The 24,304-nt window shown below is 28.1% G+C and overlaps 1 protein-coding gene across 2 annotated transcripts in view; it reads left to right on the top strand.

Moving 5' to 3' along the window:
• The window catches only part of LOC107441642 (CLN3 lysosomal/endosomal transmembrane protein, battenin), a 70,236-nt gene that overhangs the window by 2,415 nt on the left and 43,517 nt on the right, over positions 1 to 24,304 (top strand). The window contains exons 2-7 of one of the 2 annotated variants that reach the window (XM_016054981.3): positions 4,011 to 4,065; positions 7,020 to 7,101; positions 9,862 to 9,927; positions 19,504 to 19,577; positions 21,013 to 21,098; positions 21,205 to 21,277. In XM_016054981.3, coding sequence (XP_015910467.1) covers positions 4,011 to 4,065; positions 7,020 to 7,101; positions 9,862 to 9,927; positions 19,504 to 19,577; positions 21,013 to 21,098; positions 21,205 to 21,277 — 436 coding nt within the window. The remainder of the gene's footprint in view (positions 1 to 4,010; positions 4,066 to 7,019; positions 7,102 to 9,861; positions 9,928 to 19,503; positions 19,578 to 21,012; positions 21,099 to 21,204; positions 21,278 to 24,304) is intronic. The other variant, XM_016054982.3, reaches the window with a different exon arrangement.

The following is a 24,304-nucleotide window of genomic DNA, read 5'->3' as shown; positions in this document are numbered from 1 at the left end:
TACAAGCCAAGAAACAGACAAGATGAGATATTTTGGTTTTCTTGGATCGCATGGTCCATTTTGGTAAGGATAAAAATTTCATATAAATGTACACAAAGAAATAAAAAAGACAACACAAAGAACTCTTATTTTCTTCCTCTATCAGCTGTATTTATAACTTCAGTATTAAAATTTTAAAAATTAATACTTTTGACTCAGAAAAAAATATTTGTTGAAAATATCAAATTATGAAAATGTTAATTAGCACAAAATAATTACTTTAAAAATCCCATATTATTTTGATAAAACAAAATAAATTACATGAAGTATGCATAAAAGGCTCATACAGTAAATTAAGTTTAACAAATTATATGGTGCATTTGTTTGTGTATTTTATTTTTTACTGATTTTAATTCTATAGTGTAACTTTTAATTATGTAGTGTAACGTCCCATATCCGAACGTCCCTTTTCCGGAAGGGTGGATTTCTGGAACACTTTTTAACAATCAAAATAAACAAACTCCTGTTCATCTTCCCCTCTCTAAGAAGAAAAAAAAAGAAGTCTTTTGACACGTTTTTTCCTTTTCTAGCTTCTAGTGATTTATGCATTGAACCCATAAATCAACAGAAAGGGGAAAGGAAGAGCTACCAAGACTGTGGAGTGACCCTTAGTGATGCTCCTCCTCTGGAATGCAGGAAAGGAGGGAGATTTGTTTTCAAAAGAGCACAACTGAGTCCCCTCTCCCCTTCTTTCCTATGCAGCTGGCTAGTAGAAAAGGCATTTCCTGGAACCTTTTTATTGGTGTTAGGGAAGGAAGAAATACTGGGAAAAGGGGTAAAAATGCAGCAAACGTTACTGCGGAGGGGGAGTCACTTTCAGTCACAGGAGAAAAAGTAAAGAGAACCCAGTCAGCATACGAATGGCCATCAGCATGCAAGTAGGGGTGCGGGGTCACTGTTTTTAGTGATTTCGGCTCCGGTCGGCGAGAGAAAGGGAATATCTTTCTTCAGTCTATTTTGTTAGTCCTAGAGTGAAGCAAGCTACCCTCCCTAAAATGTTCCATTCTTGTTTCCATAGGACCAGATGGCCTTTGACTTTGTGACGGGAAGAGTTCTTAGCTTAGACAAACTATAGAAGTTTTTCCGTGGAAGTGGCTACGAGTTATAACTTTCGAGTTGGTCCCTTTCTGTAATGTTTATTTTTAGTTTTTTGAAGGCCACTGCCCGGAAATTGTCAAGACTTGGCGATTATTCTGCCATAGATCACGATTTAGAAATCCCCCCCCTGGATCTATGATTATTAAGAGTTTCCAAAGTGAATTAAATAAAACAAAGTGAGCCCTTAAAATAAGAATGAATGAGAAAAATTAATTTTATCTTAAAACTGGCATTGAATATCTGGCTCAATTCTGAGTTTATGACTATTTATAATCACCTCCATAGTCTTGTAATTTTAAACCTAACCATGAAGACAAAGTAATATATTCAAACATTGGGACAAACAAGCCTTTGCGGAGGACTGTTTGATGAAACTAATCTCCACTTGTGCATGCATGGCAATGCTTTTATTTTCGTAACGAAGTAAAAAGTGCATACTTTAACTTGTATTTGGTTACATTTAAATTGAGTCCTTTGACTTGTTTTTTTTCGTCGCTTTTTGGGATAAAGTTGAAGTATTTCTTATTTAAAGGTGTTTAAAATGTTTACTTTTTTCTGAAATATTATACAAATTTTCCTAGAAACTTTTTTTCAAAGATTTTGAAACTCTTATTTTTGTTAAGCTTATAAATTTAATGTATTATATATTCTGTAACATCTAACTTCTTTTCCCAAACACCTTTAAGGATTACCATTTCTTTAAAGGGAGAGGAATTCTTTTTTTGAACACTTAATGATTTCTTTTAAAAAGTTCTGAATGAAAGAGTATTCCAGTAGTATTAGAACAAGCTACTTCTTAAGTATTGGAATCTATTTTCTAAGAATCAATTGTGACTTATGGCATGAATACCTGTGGTGTTGAAGGGAATTGTTCAGCTCTTAAGGTTCTAAGAAAAGTTTGAGATTTGAAAAAAATGTGCATTTATGCACTGTAAACTAAGTGTAATGTATGTATACTATTTTCAGAAATATAGTTCATCCTTCCTTTAAGTATTTGAAGTCTATAATTATTCTTACATCGGTGTACTGGCTTCTTTGACGCCTTGCCCTGTATGAATTTTCTAGGTGTGTGTATGAGTTTCAGCAGCTTGCTTCTGCATGCACTCTTACGCTCTTCCTGAAAATATTTCTTAGCCGGTAAGCAATGGATAGGGAAAGCGAACTATTGATAGCCTTGCAAATTTGGTGTCAACTCACATTCCATTGATATATACATATATAATCTGGATCTGTCTTATATATACAAGCATATATTTAATATCAAATCAAAAACACTTGCAAAATGAGAATGAAAGAAAATATGACAAGTACAATTAATATGTAAATTTATCTTTAAATTATTTTTAAATGTTCGAAATAAACATAAAAATATAGAAATAAAAAGTTCAGAAAAATAAGAGAAAACACCCTTTTTTCAGAGCTTAAAAACTTAAACTTCTCCTCCTGAATCAATTTAGTATTTCTCTATCTTCAAGTGATTTTTCAAACTTGTGATTTTAGACTTGCCGTTCTTTCCTGAACCTTGTTCTTTTAAATTTGTAGTCTGGCAAAATACAAAACACATGGAAAAAACATACTAATGTAATTATTAATGTGTATTACCAAAACAATATAATTACTATATTTATACCAAATAAATCTTACTATATTTATACCAAAATGATTTAACTATATTTATATACCAAAATAATCTAACTGTATTTATACCAAAATAATCTTACTATATTTATACCAGATTAATGCAGTGTCTAGCATAGATTTTTACGTATTAAGACTTAAACGTAGTGGTTCACAGGACTGATTTCAAATATGTTAGTTAATTTGAGCAGACAATATTTTAAGTTATATAATCAGACACAAAAACACATTTTCTCTGAATAAGCATTCCTTTTTTTTTCTTTCCCTGACTGATTGTGATCCTTTACCCTCAAAATATAGAGTTAGCAGCAATCTGAAAAATATAGTCCCAGTAGTTTGATCAGGAGTGTAGTCTTAAGTTAAGACTTCTTAATTTTAATTTTATTTTTTTGTGTATTGTACCATATCTAAAAAACTTTTTAAGTTAATCAAAAAATTTTATGCGTTTAATTATAAATTTTGTTCATCCAATGATAATTCCATACAAAAATAATTTTTAATAATGAATTTTTCTATTTTATTTAAAAACAGTCAAAAAAAATTTTTTTAATTATTAGGTATTTCATGCGAGAAATATCTTTACATCATTTTAAAGTATGTATTATGAAAAGGCAGTATTTCAACAAAATATGTCAAATAGTTCCTGAGAAATTTAATTTGAAAAAAAGTTGTTTATTTAAAATTGAACTTCGCAGGAACTATTCAACAAATTTTGTTCAAATTTTTTTATTTTTCCTTTTAAAATTACATTCCTTATAATGATGTAAAAATTTTTATACCTTACCATTAAATTTTTTTTCGACTGCTATTAAATGAAATAATAAACTATTGGGACCATTTTCCCCAGTTTTTGGCTACCCACACAATTCTTGCTAGTGTTTTTGCATTGTAATTAGTGGTTTAACTCAGTTAGAGAAATAATTCTCCTTGCCTAAATTAAATTAAAAGTCTGCAGCTAAATGAATAATTTTTTTCATGATTTAAAATCTGACTTCTTAGTCTTTTTAGATGTTGAAATACTTGGAAAATCTGTACAAATATTTCTTCCTTATAAGCAATATTTCTATATTATTTCAAGAAGTAACAACTTGTAATATAAAGACCAAAATCAATTTTCTTTTAACAAATGTTTTGTTATTGTTTAAATATTTAAAATTTCATTTATTAATAGGATAATATTATATAAACTGTGCAAATTATATTCTTCTTGTTTTAAATATATTCTATCTTTTTAGAACAATATAGTTCAGCAAACTCTGAAAAATGCTGGCGAAATCTTGTTGGATTCTGGTAAGTTTAAATACATACATTTAAATCTACTTTTTAAATTTGATTTGTCATATTTATATTTATATTTGCTTTGTTTTTGAATTTTAATCTACATTCATTAAACTTATTGGCTGAATTGTCTGAACGAAGTTTAACTTTAAACTAAACCTGTTCTAAACCGCGAAGTTAAACCAAGCTGCATTGCAGAAACGAAGTTTAAGGAAAAACGCAGTTCTAAGGATCTAGTTCAGCCTTGGCTAGGTTAAACCTAGTCTGAGGTAGGTTTAAACCAGGCAGGCGAGTTTTAAACCTCTATCGTCTGCTTACAATCGGAGAACGACAATTTCGCTTTTGTAGAGTTCTGTATTGTTTTATCAGTTTTAAAATATAAATACGTGCATATTATTGAGAAATCATAATATAATTTTGTGTGAATATCGTATATTTTTTTCTGTATCTTTTAAAGTGTTTATAAAATCTTATGAAAGAATGCATCTTTTGGATCTCCGAGATTTGTTCTGAATTGACAGTATACTATTCAGTAATTTTTGTTTTCTTGAAAATAATCATTGCGATAATTAAAATTAAATATCTCACTTGCTGAATGGGCCTTTCTTTTTGAGTGATTGTGCATATTATATTCAACCACTCAGGAGATAGACCTTTTCGGAATAATAAAATGCGAGGGATACGAAATGACAAATTTAAGGATTAAATAAAGTAAGAATTTTTTTTATTTTTTATTAAAGATCATGAATGTTTGAATAAACCAATTACTGATCTTATAATAGTGCTGTTGTTAATAAAAAGTATTGGATTCTTTGCATGTTGACAATAATTATTACTATTTACTTTATTTGATAGTTTCAAACATTGATGATATTTTTATTCGAGAATAACAACTTCATGCCTTGAATAAAAGTTACTGTGCATGCTATAATTCTCATTTTTATAAATTTTAACAACATTAATGCTAGTTACAAGGGGTGGAAGTTAAAAAAAAAACTGTGTTTTTAAGACTTAGAAGAAAAAAATTTCACAACTACTTTTCACTTTATTTTGTTAATGATGATGAAGTTTTAGTGTGAATTGGTCAAAACATTTCTTATTTCAACGAAATTATACGAAAAATATAAGCGAAAATTAATTTGTTAAGGACTATATTTGTGTTTTTGTAACACTAAGTGCAAAGATATTTACTTAAATAGACTAACTTAATAGAATTTTCTTAAATTTTTATTTGCATGTCTCTAGCACACCTTAAATAGACTAGATGAAAAATAATTTTTCATTAGCGCAATATGAGATGCAATAATTTTTCATTCATACCATAACAAAATTTTTCATCTAGGCAAAATAACTTCATTCCATGAAATTAAAAATTAAACAACCTAATATTATTATTCGTGTTGGTTTATGTTACAGTAAAAATATTATTCATACAAAAAATTTTTATTGAGCAAAAAATGCTTATATTTTATTGTTTAATAATTAAAAACTGTAATGCAATTTTAAAAATAAAAAAGTAAGTTAAAAAAAATCTGTTATATAAATAGTATGTATATAATATATAACATCTTAAATGTTATGAAAAATTACAGATATCAGCATGGTGAAATTTAGTAGTAAATCAAGTTTGTAAAACCTGAGAAAAAGTTTAAGAAGTTATTAAGCATGTGAGTAATTAAAAGTGTTGTTTGAAAAAAAGAAACTTTTTAAGTTCGCAAAAGCTTACTTCATTCATTTTTTAAATACATACAAATGATTTTCCTCTCTTATTATAGTAGTTTCCAACTATGCTTTTAAATAAATTTTCTAGAATGTGCATGCCCTTGAATTGCAAGAATAATATCTTATGCAATAGAATTTTTCTTTAAGACAAATTTAGACTCTTAAGCTTATTTTTTCATCTCTATTAGTCCTGCAGTGGACTGATCATAAGACACAGTTACCAGTAGAACACTGAAGTCAAGCACCACTGACTGCAGTCAGTAAGTGGGTGAGTAACCACTTTGATCAGCCTGTGTATTGACTGAGGGTGTGCTGTATCGGTCCTCATAAAACTGTTTTACCGCGAAGTGCTAGACTTCGCATGCAGGACGTCGGGCTACAAAATCAGGGGAGCCATCCCCTTTGCAGAGGATCAAAATTGCGATGGCATGTCTTCGAATCACCCAAGTAAATAAAGCAACCTGACACAGTACTTTTCACTGATTGGTGATTGAAGATTGCTGATTCGCTATTCAGTTAATAAGAAGGTATTTCTTAAGCAATCTTCTTTTCTGTTTTTCCCTTTTTATGTTTGTCATACTCTTTTCGGTAGGTTCGTTACTTAGACACCAGAGGGCAAATATGTAGTTAATAGTATATCATGAATAAGTTTTAATTAATTGTTTGAATGTTTTTGAGGTGAATAAATTTTGATTTATATTTTAAACTTAGTCTTCAATCTTAGTTATGTTTTCTACTACTCTGCTCTTTTCTTGCTAATGGGAAACAATCGCATCATTTCGCTGGGTACAACTCAGCCTCCATACACTCTCAATCTATCTCCCAGTGACTACCACTTGTTTCTGCATTTGAAGAAACATCTGGCCTGTGAGCGCCATGACAACGACAATGATGTCAAAATGGCCATATTGCAGTGGCTAACAAATCAGGCTACAGACTTCTATAGCGATGGTATGCAAAAGGTCAATGTACAATATTACTATATGATAAGTGCCTCAGTATTGATGGCAATTATGTAGAAAAGTAGATAAAAGAACACACTTTCATATGAAGAGAAATTGCTAAAAAAATCTGTTTTTTTATTATGTCAAAATGGTATTTACTTAAAAAACATGCCTCGTGTATATATATATTTGTATATACATAGATAATTAATGTTTATTTAAGATTGTATTTTATATTTATGATCTATTGTATCCAGATGATCATTCATTTAGTTACTTTGAATTTTTCTCTGTTTTTAGGTTGTTAGGCTTATGTAATAATTATCCCTATGTTATTATGTTGAGTGCTGCTTTTGATCTTCTTCATTCAGATTATCATGAAGTAAATATTTTTTTACTTTTTTTGTTAAGTCAGCAATAATATGTTGGAAAAATTGGTTCATATAAATATGTCTGCATTGCTGGTATAAAGTTTTCTTATCTAGCTGTATGGTTCAGTGCTATGTACATATTTCATTAGTTCTAACTTTAGTTTCAGCTTGTTTACTACTACTTCCATGCATGTCTCACTCTACAAGATAGCATTAAAATAAGATCTTATTTAATTCCTGATACAATATTCCACAACTCTGAATTGTATATGTTCACAAAACTTCATCAAATGCCTTTTATGCATTCTCTAGACAGGGAAAACTTGTACTACTTAGTTTAACTAATGTAGAGTAAAATTAATATATATATATATATATATATATATTAAATGAACCTAATTCCAAAAAAATTTTATTATATTGATCATCAAGAATATTTTATGTCATTATATCAAGATTTAAATTTTGCTCTCTTTTAGTAAGATTCATATGCAAATTACCATTACTATGGAATTTTTTGCATGGAATTTTTTACTAAAATATCTCCGAGTTTTAAAGAACTGTGTTATTCTTGTAAGTTAAGTTAATCTGAAATTTATTAATTATCAAAAAAATGTTTATAATTTGTATTTATTTTTTTGAAGTAAAAAATTTTAGAAACAAATTTCAGTGCGCGAAATAATGGAAAATGAGTGCACTGAATAACTTATAATCTAATGATTGCATTATTAAGACTCTGATCTTTATGATGCAAGAGACAAATTTCAAATATGCAAATTATTTAGTGTAAATGATATTTTAAGTTAAGAAATCAGACACCAAAACAAACTTTCTCCAAATTAAAATTTTTTTTTTTAGACAGATTTGCATTTTTGACTTTCAAAATATGTTGAGAGGGGCATCTACAATTTGGAAAATATGGTCTCAAGAGTTTAAGCAGGAGAGTAATCAGAAGTTTGGACCCCTTAATTTGAATTTCATTTTTTGTATATTTTAGTATGTCACCAAAAGTTAAGACAATTGAAACATATTTTGCATATCCTTATAAAATTCATTTATACACCTTCTAAAAAATAATTTTTAAAAGTTATTTATTATTTTTATTAAGTTATTTGGTAATGGTTAGAAAAAATTGAATTGTAAGGTTAAAAAAATTAAATCAATTTAAACAAGACAATTTTAAATGACAAATTTTTATGAAATATGTTGAATAGTTCTCGAGAAATCAAATTTTAATACAACTATTTTATTATTAGATTACTCCAAATCTATCCTTCCAATTTCATTCAGATTTTGTAATTTAAAATGATAAAATTTGTTTACATAATAATCAAAATTTTTTTGACTGTTATTAAATAAATTAATAATAAATAACTTTGAAAAATATTTTTTTATAGAATTATCTTCAGATAAATGTAATTTGCAATTGTGCACAAAAATATTTTGATTCACTGAGTAATTTTTGAAGATGCAGTGAAATATGCAAAAAGTTAACATTAAGGGGTCAAAAATTTTCAATTGCTCTCCTGACCAAAATTAGGGGACCGTATTTTCCTGATTACAGCTACCCCCTATTTTGAAAGTCAGAATTCCCGATATGGTGAAAAATATATATACAGTCAAACATTGTTAAGGTGAATATGCTTAGCGGGAATGTCTTTTAGCGTGAACTAATTTTTGATTTCCAGTCAAATTGTATGCAAATATAATGCCTTAAAGTACTTTTAACGTGAACATGCTTAATGTGAAATATCTTTTAACATGAACAGAAAATTTATTTCCCCTCTGACAGGTAAGGAAACTGATCATTCACAATTCTATATCTACAAGAGTAGGTATTTCAATGCTTTGTTCTAGTGTTGATAATTTTCCAATTACAGCAGTCAAATGATAGAGTTGTATTAATTGAATATGTTGAGAGGAGGGGGGGTATTACATGAAACAAGATAAGCCTTTTTGTACTCAGAGTATGAATTCCAATTTATATTCCAATCTAATATGAAGAGTTTTTGTTTGCCTCATGGGGGTGCCTGTAAAGAAGTATGGTTTCATGAGAAATGACTATCCGTCTAGATCCTTGATTGTTCTGATTATTTTTTTTTGTAATCCTTCTCTCTAATTGACGTAATAAATCATTTTACTTTTTGAATTTCATCTTGTAATATATTTTTCTTTCATTATAAGTTTATAACCTTAGCTTTATTTTATTTTTTGAAGTAACTAGTTATATATTATTTTGAGAATATGTGTATCAGTTAATTTATGTATACATATTTATGCTTAGAAAATGCAAATATAGATAATAGAGAATGTCTGTGAATTGTATGATTTTCATAAAGAAAAAAAAATTCTGAACTCATGACATGAATTACTTTTAAGGTCAAAAAATTTTCTTTCTTTTATTTTGAGTTGACATTAGCAAGATTTGTATTTATTCAGAGAAAGTACATTGTGTCTGTTTTTGTTAATTAAGCTATTGTTTGCACAAATTAATTAACATTCTTAAGGTGAAGCCCGTAAGCTATTAAAAGGAAGTTTTAGTCGCTAAAAATCTGATAATTAGATCAAAAGTTATCAAACGTTAGTTTTTTTTTTGTGCGGTACTATAGTTATTTAATAATTAACAATGTTCTGCTATGTAATATTTTTTCAAATAATGCATTTAGATTTCTATTTATCTACTTTAAAAGTAATGAATCTTTATTGTTATTAATATCAGTAACAATTTATTAAAAACTTAAACATTATTTTTCTTTTTATGCTCCTCATAGGATCCGAATCCATCAAACTCAAGTTGTCCACGGAACGATTCTATGTGCAACTCAGTTTCTACTGGTGTAAGTTTATAAATTTCATAATTTTCAAGCTTTTATTTCTGTATATTTAATTAACTATCTTGAAAAAAAGGTCAGAGTAACTTTTTCATATTTTAGTTTTCGAATTTTATTGGTTCTCCTGTTCTTTTTTTTTTTTTTTTTTTTAAATATATATATATAATGTTTAAATATAACATTTAAAATGTGTGAAAAATCATCAAGTTTGTATTACAATTAACTGTTGCATTCTAATAATGCTTATTACATGATAAAAAAAGGATCCATCCTGTTTTAAATTTGAAAAGGTAAATAATTATTGTTTATTATTAAATATTATTTGAAAAGGTTTGTGGAAAAAGGTTCTAAGCAAGATTCATCAAAATGGGTTCAGCCCTGAAAGACCTGTGGGGTTTTTCAGATTGAACCCACTTGAAGAAAACAATTTTTATCATTGAAGCCAATTGAGTTTTTTTCTCACATTATACAAAACTATTCAAAGCAAAAATCATTAATCTGGTTTTTGCAAACAAAACTTAAAATAAATGTATTAAATAATACAGGGATGTGATTCATCCACGGATTTTTCCGCTTTATAGTGGATTTTTGCTTTTGTCTCTCGAATTTCAGCCTTTTTATAAAAAACTCCGATTCTCTAAAAGTTTCGGGTTTTTTTATAAAAAATATCCCGCTTTTTTTCCCCCTTTGAAAATTCAGTCATTGAAATAAAATAATTATATTTATTTACAATTTTCAAAGATAAACAGAAAATTCAAACTACATCCTAGCTGCTAACCCATCCGCATTTTTACTTCTTTTAGTTATTTTCTCTGATTTTACGCACAGAAAAAAATATTTTCCGTATTTTTATCCATTTGACGGATTGCTCGTATTTTCGTAATTCTGACGCCGCTGCTTCCTGTTTTCAGGCATTAAGGCAAACGGAAAAAAAAGAGGTGGATTTTGTGGTGAAAATATTTATTTGCTCATTCAATTAGTCTTGTAAATTTTTAGTTATTATGTCTAATCAGAAACAGTACAAACAAGCCTTTTAGCAATACCAAGTCCATGGTCTGCAAATATCTCGATTCTTAATCACGCGATTTTAATATCAATCATCGATTTTTGTATTTACCTGATTTAAAAGTTGCACATTGCGATTATTATTTACGCTATTTAAATATCGTACATTCTGATTCTTATTTACGAGATTTAAAAATCCAATATCACATTTTGTATTTATGCATTTTTAAAATCGTGATTTTATTATCAAACATCGATTTTCGTATTTACCTGTTTTAAAAGTTGAACATTGTGATCCTTATTCAGGCGATTTAAATATCGTATATTGTATTCTGATTTACGAGATTTAAAAATCCAATATCACAATTTGTATTTACTCCCTTTTAAAACCCTATGTAGTGATTCATATTAACGCGAGCTTAAAATCCTATGTCGTGATTCGTTTATATATATATATATATATTCATTCTTGGAGTTCCTATTTTTTACTTTCTGACTACTCTCATCCCTGACTATACAGCGAATTTTTACATGAATACAAAATTGTGGGCCACATGACAGAAATATCATAGTGTAAGGAAGAAGAAGGAACATATTATATACCACATTTAGGAGTTTATCGCACTGGTAAAAGTACTACAAAGCTTCGTGTAGAGTTTAATACGTTCTCACAGACAACCTTGGAGGATTCTCTAAATTCCTTGCAGTATAACAATGGGGTTATACAGGACAGTTTATTTAAAATAATGACTATTTCATAAACATATTAATGCGTTTGCAGCAGTCATTAGGCAGATGTATAGGATGATTTTAATTGATCCGAGTCTAACTAAACTTTTAAGAATGCTTTGAAGGAAGAGAGTGAATGATCCAGTTAAAGCGTATGAGCCCAAAGCAGTTACCTACGGTACAGTTCGTGCACCTTATCTAGCTACCAGGGTTTTACTTCAATTGTCGAGTGATGAATATAAGAACTATCCCTTAGCATCTCGGGTGTTAGAAAGAGACTTCGATATGGATGATGATCTGAGTGGTGGGCAGTGGCGTGCCTACATTTTTTTTCATTCTGGGGGTATGCAAAGTCATAAACTTTGCCCGATTTAATATTTTAAAATTATTTGTGTTATTTTAATATTGTAATTAAAAATGGTTATTATTTTAAATCTGAAACATTTAATCATTTATATTTGTAATAGTTTCATAAATTATTTCCATTGTTTATAACGATTATGACTTAACTATTACATTCACACCATCAAATTTTTTAAAAAAAGTGCATTAAAATTTTAATAAATTAGTAATAAATTTTTATTTTTTTTTAATATCCGCCGTTGAACAGCCCAACAAACTTTTGTATTTACGACTACTAATGTTCACCTCCGTAGCCTTGTAATTTTTAACTAATCCAGAAGAACAAGGAAACTCCTGGATCAGTAGCCCCAGAAGTATTGATTTGTTATGGGAACATGGAGGACATTGTGACTCGACAGATTTAACGTGCATCATTCACCATTTACTACACGAGTCAATTAATGAATTTTGTAATTTTTACTCCTTTAAATTTCTTATTGCTGAGCAATACATTTTATCGATACACTTTAATCATAATGACGTAAAATGGTTTTTCGCTCTTCAAAAACATGTTGAATCAAGAATAATTTGTGTTTAACATTTTGATTCTGACATAGATTTGAATTTAATCATGAATATAAATTTGCAGAATACAAAAAAAGAATTAACTTTATCATATAAATTTAATTTTAATGATAAAGCGCAAGGTATAAAAAATTAAAACAATTGAAGGACATAAAAGAGATTGATTACTCAAAATTAAGTCTTATTTGAAAATGACTTTGAATTTTAACAAGTTGTACCAAAGTTAAATTTTATTTAAGAAAGGAAATCTCATATGTACCAATTTTAAATTAATTATAAATTAATTGAGAAAAAGGGGATGTTGTGATTAAAATATATTACAGAGAAATGGGTTATGAAACTTGATAGAGGTATTCAGTCGATAAAGTTTAAAACAATCAAAGAAAATAAAAGAGATTAATTAAATAATGAATTTTGATAATAATTTTGGATCATCATTAATTGATGGAAAGAAAGGCCAAAAGTGATCGAAAATAGTGGAGGGAAACATTGCTAAAGTGCCACTGGAATTAACCCAACAGCAAGGGCTCGTGGTCAAGATAAAGTTAAAGGACGACTGAATAACATCTATGAAATTTTACGTTTGGGCAAATAAACGCTGGTCAGAAAAAGGGACAAGAGAATGTTACTCACCACATATTATTTACATCATGGAGTCAGGTCCACCATCGGACATTTTGAAGTGATGGATACCAAAAGAAAATACAGTGTAAAGAAGCATCGTTCACAAATTCATCTTTAATTGTTCATTATTTTACAATCGTAGCAGTTTTTGGAATGGGATGGGTGGCCCCCATGGCATCGCAAAAGAAAAAGTAGCCAAGGAATAATGAATATTAGCATCACGGGCGGTCCGGCAAAGCTCGCTGACCTAGGCCAGCTCACCAGCCGAGACCCAAGCCAAAGGAGCACCACAAGAGAAGTGTACTTGGCAGAACCAAAAAAACGATAATAATCGCGTCTAAGCACGGGAAAGTGTGAGTTGTAAAGCAGGAGAGAGAACGACTGTCATTGGATGGGAGAATTACCACACGGTTACGTTAATACCAATCAGTGTAAATTAGTACTCCCACAACATACCAAATATGGTGCCAAAGGGAAGAAGGCGTGAACACACCAATTTTTAGGAAATTCGAAAAATCCGGCTGGAACTAGAATCACCACGTGCAACACTGAAGGTTACATGAAAGTGATGGGAAAAAGAAGTTAAATGGTGACGTAAATTAGAATGTGAGGGAAAAGAATGTCATCCTTGAGAAGGACAGTGGGGTCAGACGTCCTTGAATTGCAAAAGGTGAAAAAGAGAAAGACACAAGAAAATGTGTTGCTAAAGCAAAAGAAACATTTCCATTTCTCTTCAAAGAATATGGGGTAAAATAAGGATTAAATTAGAGAAAGAAAACAACCAACATTAAACTAATAGGGATTAAATTAAACAATTAGAAAAATCGTCACATATCACTGTGACACAAGTCTTCTGATTTTCCTTGTTTATTCCAAGGTAAAAATTATACAAAGTTCACATACAATTATACAACATAGAATTATACAAAGTTTTAAAAAAAGGTAAAATTTTATCATACTAATTAAGTTTTCATGATAAAAGACAACGGATGAAAAAATCAAAACAAGTGAAGGAATTTTCATTTCAAAATGACTTTTAATTTTAACAAGTCATCTGATTTCTCTGGTTTATTCTAAGGTAAAAATTTTGTTTACATAAAACGAAAAATGTAATACACAAAGTAAAATATATATATAACTTCTAGGGTGCCTTATTTAAATAAGTTTCTTATTTACAGAAGTATAATCTAAACACATCGTTAATTGTAAAATTATAACCAAACTTTTATTGTATATTAGAGGTTACATGTTTTTTTTTTTTTACTTAACAATGTAATATTATTTTTCGAATTATAGCTATTCGAAACAGAATTGGATAGCCTGATAGTGAAAAAGATTATTGAAAATTTACAAAAAACTTTTGAAAACCCAAATGATATTGAGAAATTGTGTTATATACTTTTAAAATATTTAAAAAATTTCAAGTATAAATGGAATGAAATATATTTAAGAATTTTAAATTATTCTAACAAAATGTAGAGAAAACAATTAACAAAAATATCATTAACATAAACAACGCAAAAGCTAAAATCCGATGGAAATGAAATCTAAAAAAATATTTACAATTAAACAAAATCTAAATCTGAAAAATTTGTTGTACTTTTAAAAATTATTACATAGTTTTTAGTAAGACTTATTATTTTATTAATAAGAATTAAGAGTTGCGGGTTACAAAATTGATCACAAAATAAACAAAAAGTCCCATTTAGTTTAAAAATTTTTGAAAAATAACAAATACAGAGGAATAAGAATTATTATAGAGGAAATGAAAATCAGAAGGAAAAAATATTTTTACAGATAACTAGCAAAAAAAGTAAACTACGAAGTGAGGGAAATGCATTTCAATATTACATGACTAAATATCGAAAGTAAATCAAGTCAGACAAAAATCGTAATTATTAAGCCAAGTATACTGACAAAAAATGCATTAAACTATGTCTGACACACGAAAAAAAGAAGAAATTATAAGATTACTGATCATTACGGAAAAACCTTAGAATCGTCAGCCCTGTGTAAACTAAAAAATGCAAATAGTTGTTTCGGTACATGTTCCATAAATTTTCACATATAACTGACCAATTAGAATGTGAAAAGGCAATAGCTATCTTTATCACTTTGATAGTAAAAAAATGTGATGCAAAAGAAAAACTAAATGTAAATTACTACTAAATGGATTATTATTTCAATAATTCTTTATAAAATTGAACTATGTTTTAAATATTTTTTTTTTAAGAGTTGGGTGTGCAAGCATGAATTTTTGTTTACTTCTTCAAAATGAACTATTGTTCCAATTAATAATTTTAGCTGAGATTCCTCAAAATTGTCAGGAAATCGCATGAACAATTGGAACTCAAGGAGAGAATTTTCTATTTTAGGAGAGCCAGAAAATTACTTATTAGAAGAGAAATTTACACAGAAAGTATTAACTATAAAATCGATGATGGCTCCTGATTTTTACTTTGCCCAGGGACTTCTTTTTTCTCTTTCAGTCGAAATCTTAAAATAAATTATAATTTTTTTTTCTTCGATACATACTTCTATATTCATTTTTGCTTAATTTTAGTTTTCTGAAATTATTTTTTAAGAAATAACTTGTTTTTTGTACATAAATTTCAAAATTCTGAAAAATTTACTGAAATAAATTTTTAATTGGTCTAAATATTATAGTTTTATTATTTTCCGTAAACTAAACGAAAATTTTTTTATAGAACTTTTCAAAATTGGATATGATGTGTTTGAAAACTGATGATAACAATCTTAACTTTAAAAGAGTTCTATTGATATTGTCTATCAAAGAAAAAAAATTTAGAAGGAGCTATTAAGGATATAGGCCATGAAATAGAATAAAAATATTTTGATTATTACTATTATTCGATATACAGAAAGCCAGGAATGATGGAATTATCAGGTCAGACACTCAAAATTGTATTTTGAAGATTTTATAACTTCAAAAAATGGATTTAATATAAAATTAAGACTTTGATGAAAGTATAGCTCTGTCTATATATAATATGGTTACCATATGATATGTGAGATAAAATGATGTAGTAAAATTAAAAAAGAATAATAACATTTGGAGCTGATATAATTCATAAAGTTATTACTTATTATTTTTTAACTTAATTTTTCAGACAATTTTAGCAAATATCTGTAATGTTATACTGATTTTGAATCTGGTCTTATCTTACATTTATCTTTAATCTGGTTAATATATTGTTATAAAAAATGAAATCACTTATTGGTTTCAAATGAAAAATTTTCAACTCGTGTTATAGAAATTGGATGAAATTTTAGGATTTTATGTATCACATATGCTCTCCTTTTAAATGGTCACTATTAAAAAAATATTCAGCAGTTATATCTTTAACATCGAAGTAAAAATAAAGTTGCGTTACTCCAGTGTGTTCAGGGTCCTAAGAATATGGCTATATTTTTAAAAATATTCATTTTTGAATGTAATGCCTATTGAAACCTCTGATCAGAATGACATATAAATATATATATTCACAACGTCATGCAATTATATATGACAAAACAATTGTGGCACAGAACTATTGATTTATTATTATTATAAATTTTTTTTTTTGGAAATTCCAAAGCAAATATCTTACCAAAGAAAAACGTCATACCAGTCTGGGGAGCATAGGGGGCAGTCGCCCCTTTTAAAATTTTAGTGAGGGGGCAAGCGATATGTTTCGCCCCTCCAGAAATATAAACATTCGAGAAAATAAAATCAAGCAAAATTCTGATTAAAAAAATAGTAAAAAAGTGAAATTAAAAATTTAAAGAAACTTTTTAATTCAACTTTGAAACTATTTTCCAAGTAGAAAAGTTCATTTTCTTCTGAAATTTAGTAATAGGGCAAATAATGTGTTTTGCCCCTTCAGAAATGTAGACATTCACAAAAATGAGGTCAATTTAAATTTGTAAACTTAGAGGGAAAAAAACTTTTTATTTCTACTTTGAAGTGATTCTCTATGTGAAAAACTTTATTTACCTCTGAAACTTAATTGATGGGTGAATAATGTGCTTCTCCCCTTTTGAAATTTAGCCATTCGTGAAATTTAGCCATTTGAAATTTAGCCATAGCAATTTTGAAGTTAAAGTTAAGTTACGTTGGTATTTTTAGAAAAAAAAAGAACTTTTTTCAACTTTAAAGTTTTTTGTTTTAAAAAAAAAGATTATTTTCTTCTGTAAATTTAGCCATTCATGAAAATAATGTGAAGTTAAATTGATAACTTTAGAAAAAAGGAACCATTCCTTTTTCTACTTGAAAATTATTTTCGAAATCAAAAACTTTATTTTACTGTGAATTTTAGTTGAGGGGGCGAATAATGTGCTTTGCCTCTTTTGAAATTTAGCCAGAATATAAAAAATTAGAAAATAAAGTTAAATTAATAATTCAGGAAGAAAAAAAAAACTTTTTTTCAACTTTAAATTTTTTTTTTTTTTTTTTTTGAGAAAAAAGTTTATTTTTTCTGAAATTTAATTGAGGGGGCGAATAGTGTTCTTAGCCCCTTCTGAAATTTTAACCTCTGTGAGAATGAACTCAAGTTAAAGTAAATTTAGAAAAAAAGCACTATTTTTTTTTCAACTTTAAGGCTATTTTCGAAATCAAAAATTTTATTTTCTCATTTAATTGAAAGGCAAATAAATAATGTGCTTTGCCCCTTCTGAAATTTAGACATTTGTGAAAATAAAATTAAGTTAAATTGATAATTTTAGAAGAAAAAAAACTGTTTTTCAAAATAGAAAACTTTATTTTCTTAAGACAAAGACTTTTTTTTTCATATGGTAACCTTCTATAGAATTAAGTTAAAAGGTTTTTTTGTGTAATGAATAAAATAAACTTTAAAGAATAATTGTAACAGAGAGGACAAATATATATTTGACATAATTTTTGATTTAAAAAATAAGAAGAAAAAAAAATTTTTTTGATGGAAATCACTGCATAATTAGACACTCAGGAACAATTTATTTTACAATATAAATCAAAATATTTGTGAAAGCGTAATATATTTAATAACTTATTCTTCTTTAAAATAGACAGTTTTTTTTGATAGAATAAGTCAAAATCACGAATGCTCTCTATTTATGATAAATTTTTCTATAAGCATGCTTAACTCTAAAAAATAACTTCTGAATTCATAAATTACAACAAATTTCCTTTAAAATGATACCAAATACAAAGATATTGCTTAAACTTCACTACTGGTTTCAGTTTTCATGGATTTCAACTATATCTTACTTTTATATTTAGTATATATAGGTATGCATGTAGAATGTATTTAAAAAAGAAAAACTGTGAAATCTTTGTGCAAAATTGGGTCGTTCCATGAAAAAGAAACAAACAAAAAAAATATCCCAAGGCAAAATTGGGATTTTTCTCAACCGGGTTTTTTGTGATCCCTGGTTCAGTAACAGTTTTGAAAAATTAAGATTTCTTGAAAAAATCATTATTTAAATATCACAGATCTTAGTAGATTAAAGTACTGAGCGACAATCTTAGTGTCATCTGATTGGAAGAAGGTTCTAGATATATTTTACAACAACCATTTGATATGTAAGCTTAGAAAGCCACCCTTTGGCAGAAAATTAAAGCACCAAGAGTGTCAATGCTATGACTGAATTAGTGTTAGGAATTCAAGATTTTGCCAATAGGAAGCTTGCAGGCTAGATGTATCCCATATTTCTTATTGTTATCATATGCTAATAAAAATTTTAAAGCTAATTTACTCACCTTCACTAAAATGTCATTTTGAACCTTCTTCACGACTTACCTTTGCTTAATCATTAATTAGTTTATTTAAATTGCTTATCAGGAACCATTATCCTAAAATTTGAATAAAATCTGTTAAATGTTACTAGAATAAAAGTCAATTTTAAAAGAATTATAATTTTCAAACCATCAAAATGAGCCTGCAAAGTATGTTTTATTTAAATATGTTATTTTGAAAATCTTCTTTACTTACAGTTATAAAATTGTATATTAGTTTTATTTTGTGCTGTGGATATAGAAAGTTTACTCTGTGTATTGTATTGTTGTTTTTAATAATCTTATTTGTAGGAATGTCAAAATTTACCAGTTTGAAAAACATAAGATGAAAAACATAAATATTTTTTATAATAATACATAAATAAGCAGAATTTATGTAACTAATTTAGTTTTTACCTTTTAATATTTAGATATTTTTAAAAAAGGATAATGCATCAGTGTAAGAAAAGAAGACTGCAATTCTTTTCATTTATTAATTTAAAAAATAATAATTTTTTATTATTATTTCTGTATAATTTTAGGCTATATTGCTTGCTGATATAATACCCTCACTTCTTATCAAGGTTGTGGCACCTTTCATTGCTATAAATACACAGTAAGTTTTTTATTTCTTTCAACTTTTGAAAACTATTAAAAAAATTTTCACTAGCATTTCATACATCCTATTTTGTAAGAATAAAAACTTCAAAATCTTTACTCAGTAAAAATATATGTATATTTAATATTTAACCTTTTCATATTAGCATTATAATGAGTTTTTGAACTTATACTTTATGCTAACCATACAATTATTCAATCAGCCCATTTTAGACTAAATTAATTTCAAGTTTGAATTTTGTTTTGTGAACAATCACATGCAGTTATGCTAAAATTATTTAATTTTTTTTCATTCAAAATGATGATTAAAATATATGATTAATAATTTTTTTTTTTGTTCAGAAATTAAAATTCGTCAATTTATGACACTGCCATAATTTCTTTAATTAATAGAGATTTAGACATGAACTTGCATGCTTATTTTGTTTTTCAAAATAGTTACTTACATCATCATTAGAAAATGTCATTTTAGAAAATACTACTACAACATTTGATGCAAAGGTTCAGTTGGAAGAAAATAGATAGGATGCAGGATACTCTGTGTTTGATTTTTGGGATTCATATTAAGTTAATCCCTTTCTAAAGTAAATTATGTAAGGTAAGCAAAATAGTGGTTTCGAAGAGAAACATATCTAAATAATGGAAATTTGCTTTAATCGACATATTTTTAAAATAAATTTAAAAAAATTTTAATTTTTTTATTCATGACATTGAAATCTCATGCTAATGTGTCATCAATATTTTCGAGTTATGTGTAAAAAAAAAATAGTCACTGCTATGTACAACAGCCCATTTTGTCCAAGCAAAAGCAGAAGCAAGGTCATTGTATCATGAGTACACAAGAATGTCATAAATATTAACATGATTTACTAATCTTTTTCCTGCCCAATGAAACAAAAGGCCATTAAATCCAGCACCATTTCTATTTTTATTGAATCTTGTAACTTGTCTTTGTATCAAAAGAATATTACTATTCGGGTAGGAATGTATCACTTTTAGAACATGAACAATTTTGATCTGTAGACATGTATATCTGTAGAACTAAATTTTATGAAAGAAATGTATCGCTGTAGATGTATTTGTAAAATAAAAAATCTTATAATTATTATAAATTTTTATTTTTAAATATTAAGCAAGCTTTTGATATTTTCAGAAATATCTATCCTTTAAAGTATTATTAATTTAAAAAATCCATGCATGCTAAATTTTATATGTGATTCACATCTTGTTTTTGGTTTTGTTATTGAAATATTTTTTTAAACTTGTCTCTCATATGAAATAACTTTTAAAATATTTTACATATTTAAATTTAACTGATGTTAGTTTAGTGTGTACATGGACTTGAACTTTTACCTTAAGCTATCTCAATGCATCTCTTCTGAAAACTTAATTAATCTAAACTTTAACTAAATGTGCACTTTTTAACTTTTTAGTGCACGAGTTATGATTGCTGTTACATTATGTGCCATGAGTTTTATAATAACATCTTTTTCTGTTAGCCATTGGATGACGTTTCTAGGTAAAATAAAATATGCAAATATCATTAGTTATTTTATTGAGTATGTAATATTATTATTTTAATCTCAAAGCTTTTGAATTACTGAAAGAATAAATCTCTTACATAGGTGTTATATGTGCTGCTCTATCCAGTGGACTAGGAGAAGTTACATTTTTATCTTATTCATCATTTTTTGATAAGTTAGTCTTTGAACTTTCTATTTCAACGAAATATTTTTATGATTTATTAATTTTATTGATAGCAATTATTTTATCAGTTATTTGGTTTTTAGAAATTACCAGTCATAATGAGAGTATTAGGGCTTCAAACATTTGTTTTAATGTTAAACTATTGAAAAACTTAGTTCTGAGTTAAACTTGTTTATTTTCCCTCATAGCAAACTTTTTTTTTTCATAATTCATCCATCGTCACAGGGGATTTATTTACGTTTTTAAGGAAAGAAGAGTTCCATGAACTTTAGATACCCTAGAATGTGTAATGGCATTTACACAATACAGCTGATTTCAACTCTTTTGTCATCAAGAAAAATACATTACCGTATTTTTCGGCGTAAATGCCACAGCGCTATTGAAAAGAAGTTTTTTCCTACATGCGGCTCTTCCGACGAAATAATTTTTGATTGTAAAAAAATTTTATCGAGAAAATCTATTTGCGATGAAATAATTTTTTAGACAAAACATTTTATACAACAGAAAGAATTTTTGGTAGAAAAAATTTTTTATCAAGAAAAACTATCTCCGATGAAATAATTTTTTAAGCAAAACATTTTATTAAAGAAATTAATAACGAAGTTGATAAAATTTTTGTCTGCATCTGTTTCCCGTTATTGGGAAGTGGTGAAAGATTGAAGACTAAGTTTAAAATATAAAACGAAATTTATTCATCTTAAAAACTTTAAAACAATTAATTAAAAAACTTATTCGAAATATACTGGCTAATACTATTAACTACATATTTGCCCTCCGACATACTGTTAGCTACTCTACTGTGAAGGGTATGACCAAAGTAAAAAAGGAAAGACCAAAGAGGAGATTGCTTCAAAAACACCTCCTTATATACTGAGTAGCAAAGCTCTGGACAAGTGTAGATCGCTGATAGGCTAAGAGTTGAATGACCGCCATCCTGCATCATGAATTACGTCTCTCCCTATCCATGCTGATCGAAACATAAACAAACATCTGTAGCATAAGATGTTGAAATGAATCCAATATTCTATTGAAGTGAACTTAAAATATTCTTAATAGGAAAATTACTTAGTATTAAATAATTGGGAATTACTTAAGACAGGGGATGGGATTTACATACTTACTGCCAACAGTATCGTGATCTGTGGCAATTTTCGGCAGCAACCTGCAAGAAAATAAATAAACAAAATAATGATAAAAAAAATCATCGTATTAGGAGACCAATTTGAAGGGTATATATCTGGTATCATCCCCCTGCTTAAAGAAACAGGGTTGCCACTCCACAGGGAAAACCTAGAAAATACAGGGAATTTTGATTTTTTTTTCTTTACAAGCTGGGAAAATGCAGGGAATTTTGTTTCTTATTTTTGTCTTTTAAAAAATGGTGACCACTCAAAGCGGAATCTATAGGATATTTAACAATGATAGTTCAGCTATACTAAACTATTTCATTTACTATAGCATTATTTAAGTACGTTCAGCTGTTTTTCCAGCAATTAAAACTAATAAATATAGTTAGCCCAATATAGCTCACACAAGAGCACAGTAATTTTTGTTTCCTCTTAATATATTGTGTATTATATTAACCAGGTTTGAGTGACAACAACGAGAAAGATCGCAAGCTAGAAATCCATTTAGCGCTTTGACAATTGGAGTGCATAAATAAGGAACCATCCCCTTTTCTTTTCTCCAACCGCTTTAAAAGTAACTGATTGATTCTTCTTAAACAGCTCCAGTAGAAATGACAAGCGGAGGAGGTGGGGTATATATTCCCCTTTTAAACAATTTCTTCTCTCTTTCTTAGTGGAGTTGCATTGCATTATTTCCATTGAACGAGTGACATTCTACCCACTAAAATTCCACCCCTGAAGATTGAAGTGAAACTAGTTTCCGTTTTGCTCATTCCTTTGTGAGAATTTTTTGGTGTGCGCTTAGTTATTTCTTATTCCTGTTATTATTAGTTATTTCGTTATTATTAGTTTTTAATAATAGTAAAATGGACATTGATTTATTTTAAAGCATTGAGTTTTTTACATTTTTGATTCTTTTTTAGATTAAAGTTGATTTTTCAGGTTACTATTTATATCACATAAATAAATTTAGCGAAGTTAGAAATTGCTTCCCTTTATGAGAATAAGTTAATTTAATTTGACTCTACCCCAATAGTGGGCTTCCAGAGAATACTGAAGTCTTAAATTGTGCATCTGTTTCATATCAGAGTGTGTTCAAGATCTTCCAACACACCACAGTGGTTACAGTATTTAGATTTTTCAAATATTTTATTTTGATTTGATGCATATGCTCCATGCTTGGTTAGAAATTGGTTTATGTAAAAATTTCCAAAAAAATATCTGGTCTGTACTCTTGTCAAAAATTCTGTGAGTATGTCTTCCCATTGTTGCGGGTTGCTCCATCTCATTTGCCAGGATTCTGTGCCTTATTCAGGTAGTCATTTCCTTATTGTATGTTTTGATTCTTCATCAAAAAAGTTGATGTTCTCTCGTTCCCAAGCCTGCTTAGCCAATCTATCTGCCTCCTCATTTCCACATGTGACCTGATGGGCTCTAATTCAATTTAGCTGGTTGTTTGCAGTTAATCTGTTTTTTATACTTGAAATGATGTAATCCATTTTATGTGCATTAGAAAGGACATATAATCCTGAGAATGAGTCTGACAAAATATTTTCTGCATCACTGATTTGCTGTTCGGTTATCCAGGAGATAGACCGGTGAATTGCTTAGAGCTCGTCTTTAAAAACTGAAGAATTGTCTGATAATCTAAATTGTCTGCTGTCGATAACATTTCCATTGTATTAGATCACGAAGGCACATCCTATTCTAAATTTATTCAGATATTTAGGCTTTGAACCATCAATCATTTAAATTTTTGGTTCTGTGGTTTGTGGTGATTGAATTGAATGGAAATTGTTTCGGCGAGGTGGTGAATAGATAATTTAGATCAGGGGTCCCCAACCTTTTTGTACCTAAAAGCAAATTCCAAAATATCGATCGAATGGCGGGC

The sequence above is a fragment of the Parasteatoda tepidariorum genome, chromosome X1 (assembly GCF_043381705.1).
Source record: "Parasteatoda tepidariorum isolate YZ-2023 chromosome X1, CAS_Ptep_4.0, whole genome shotgun sequence".
Classification (NCBI taxonomy): domain Eukaryota; kingdom Metazoa; phylum Arthropoda; class Arachnida; order Araneae; family Theridiidae; genus Parasteatoda; species Parasteatoda tepidariorum.
This window is presented reverse-complemented; position numbering and strand designations above follow the sequence as displayed.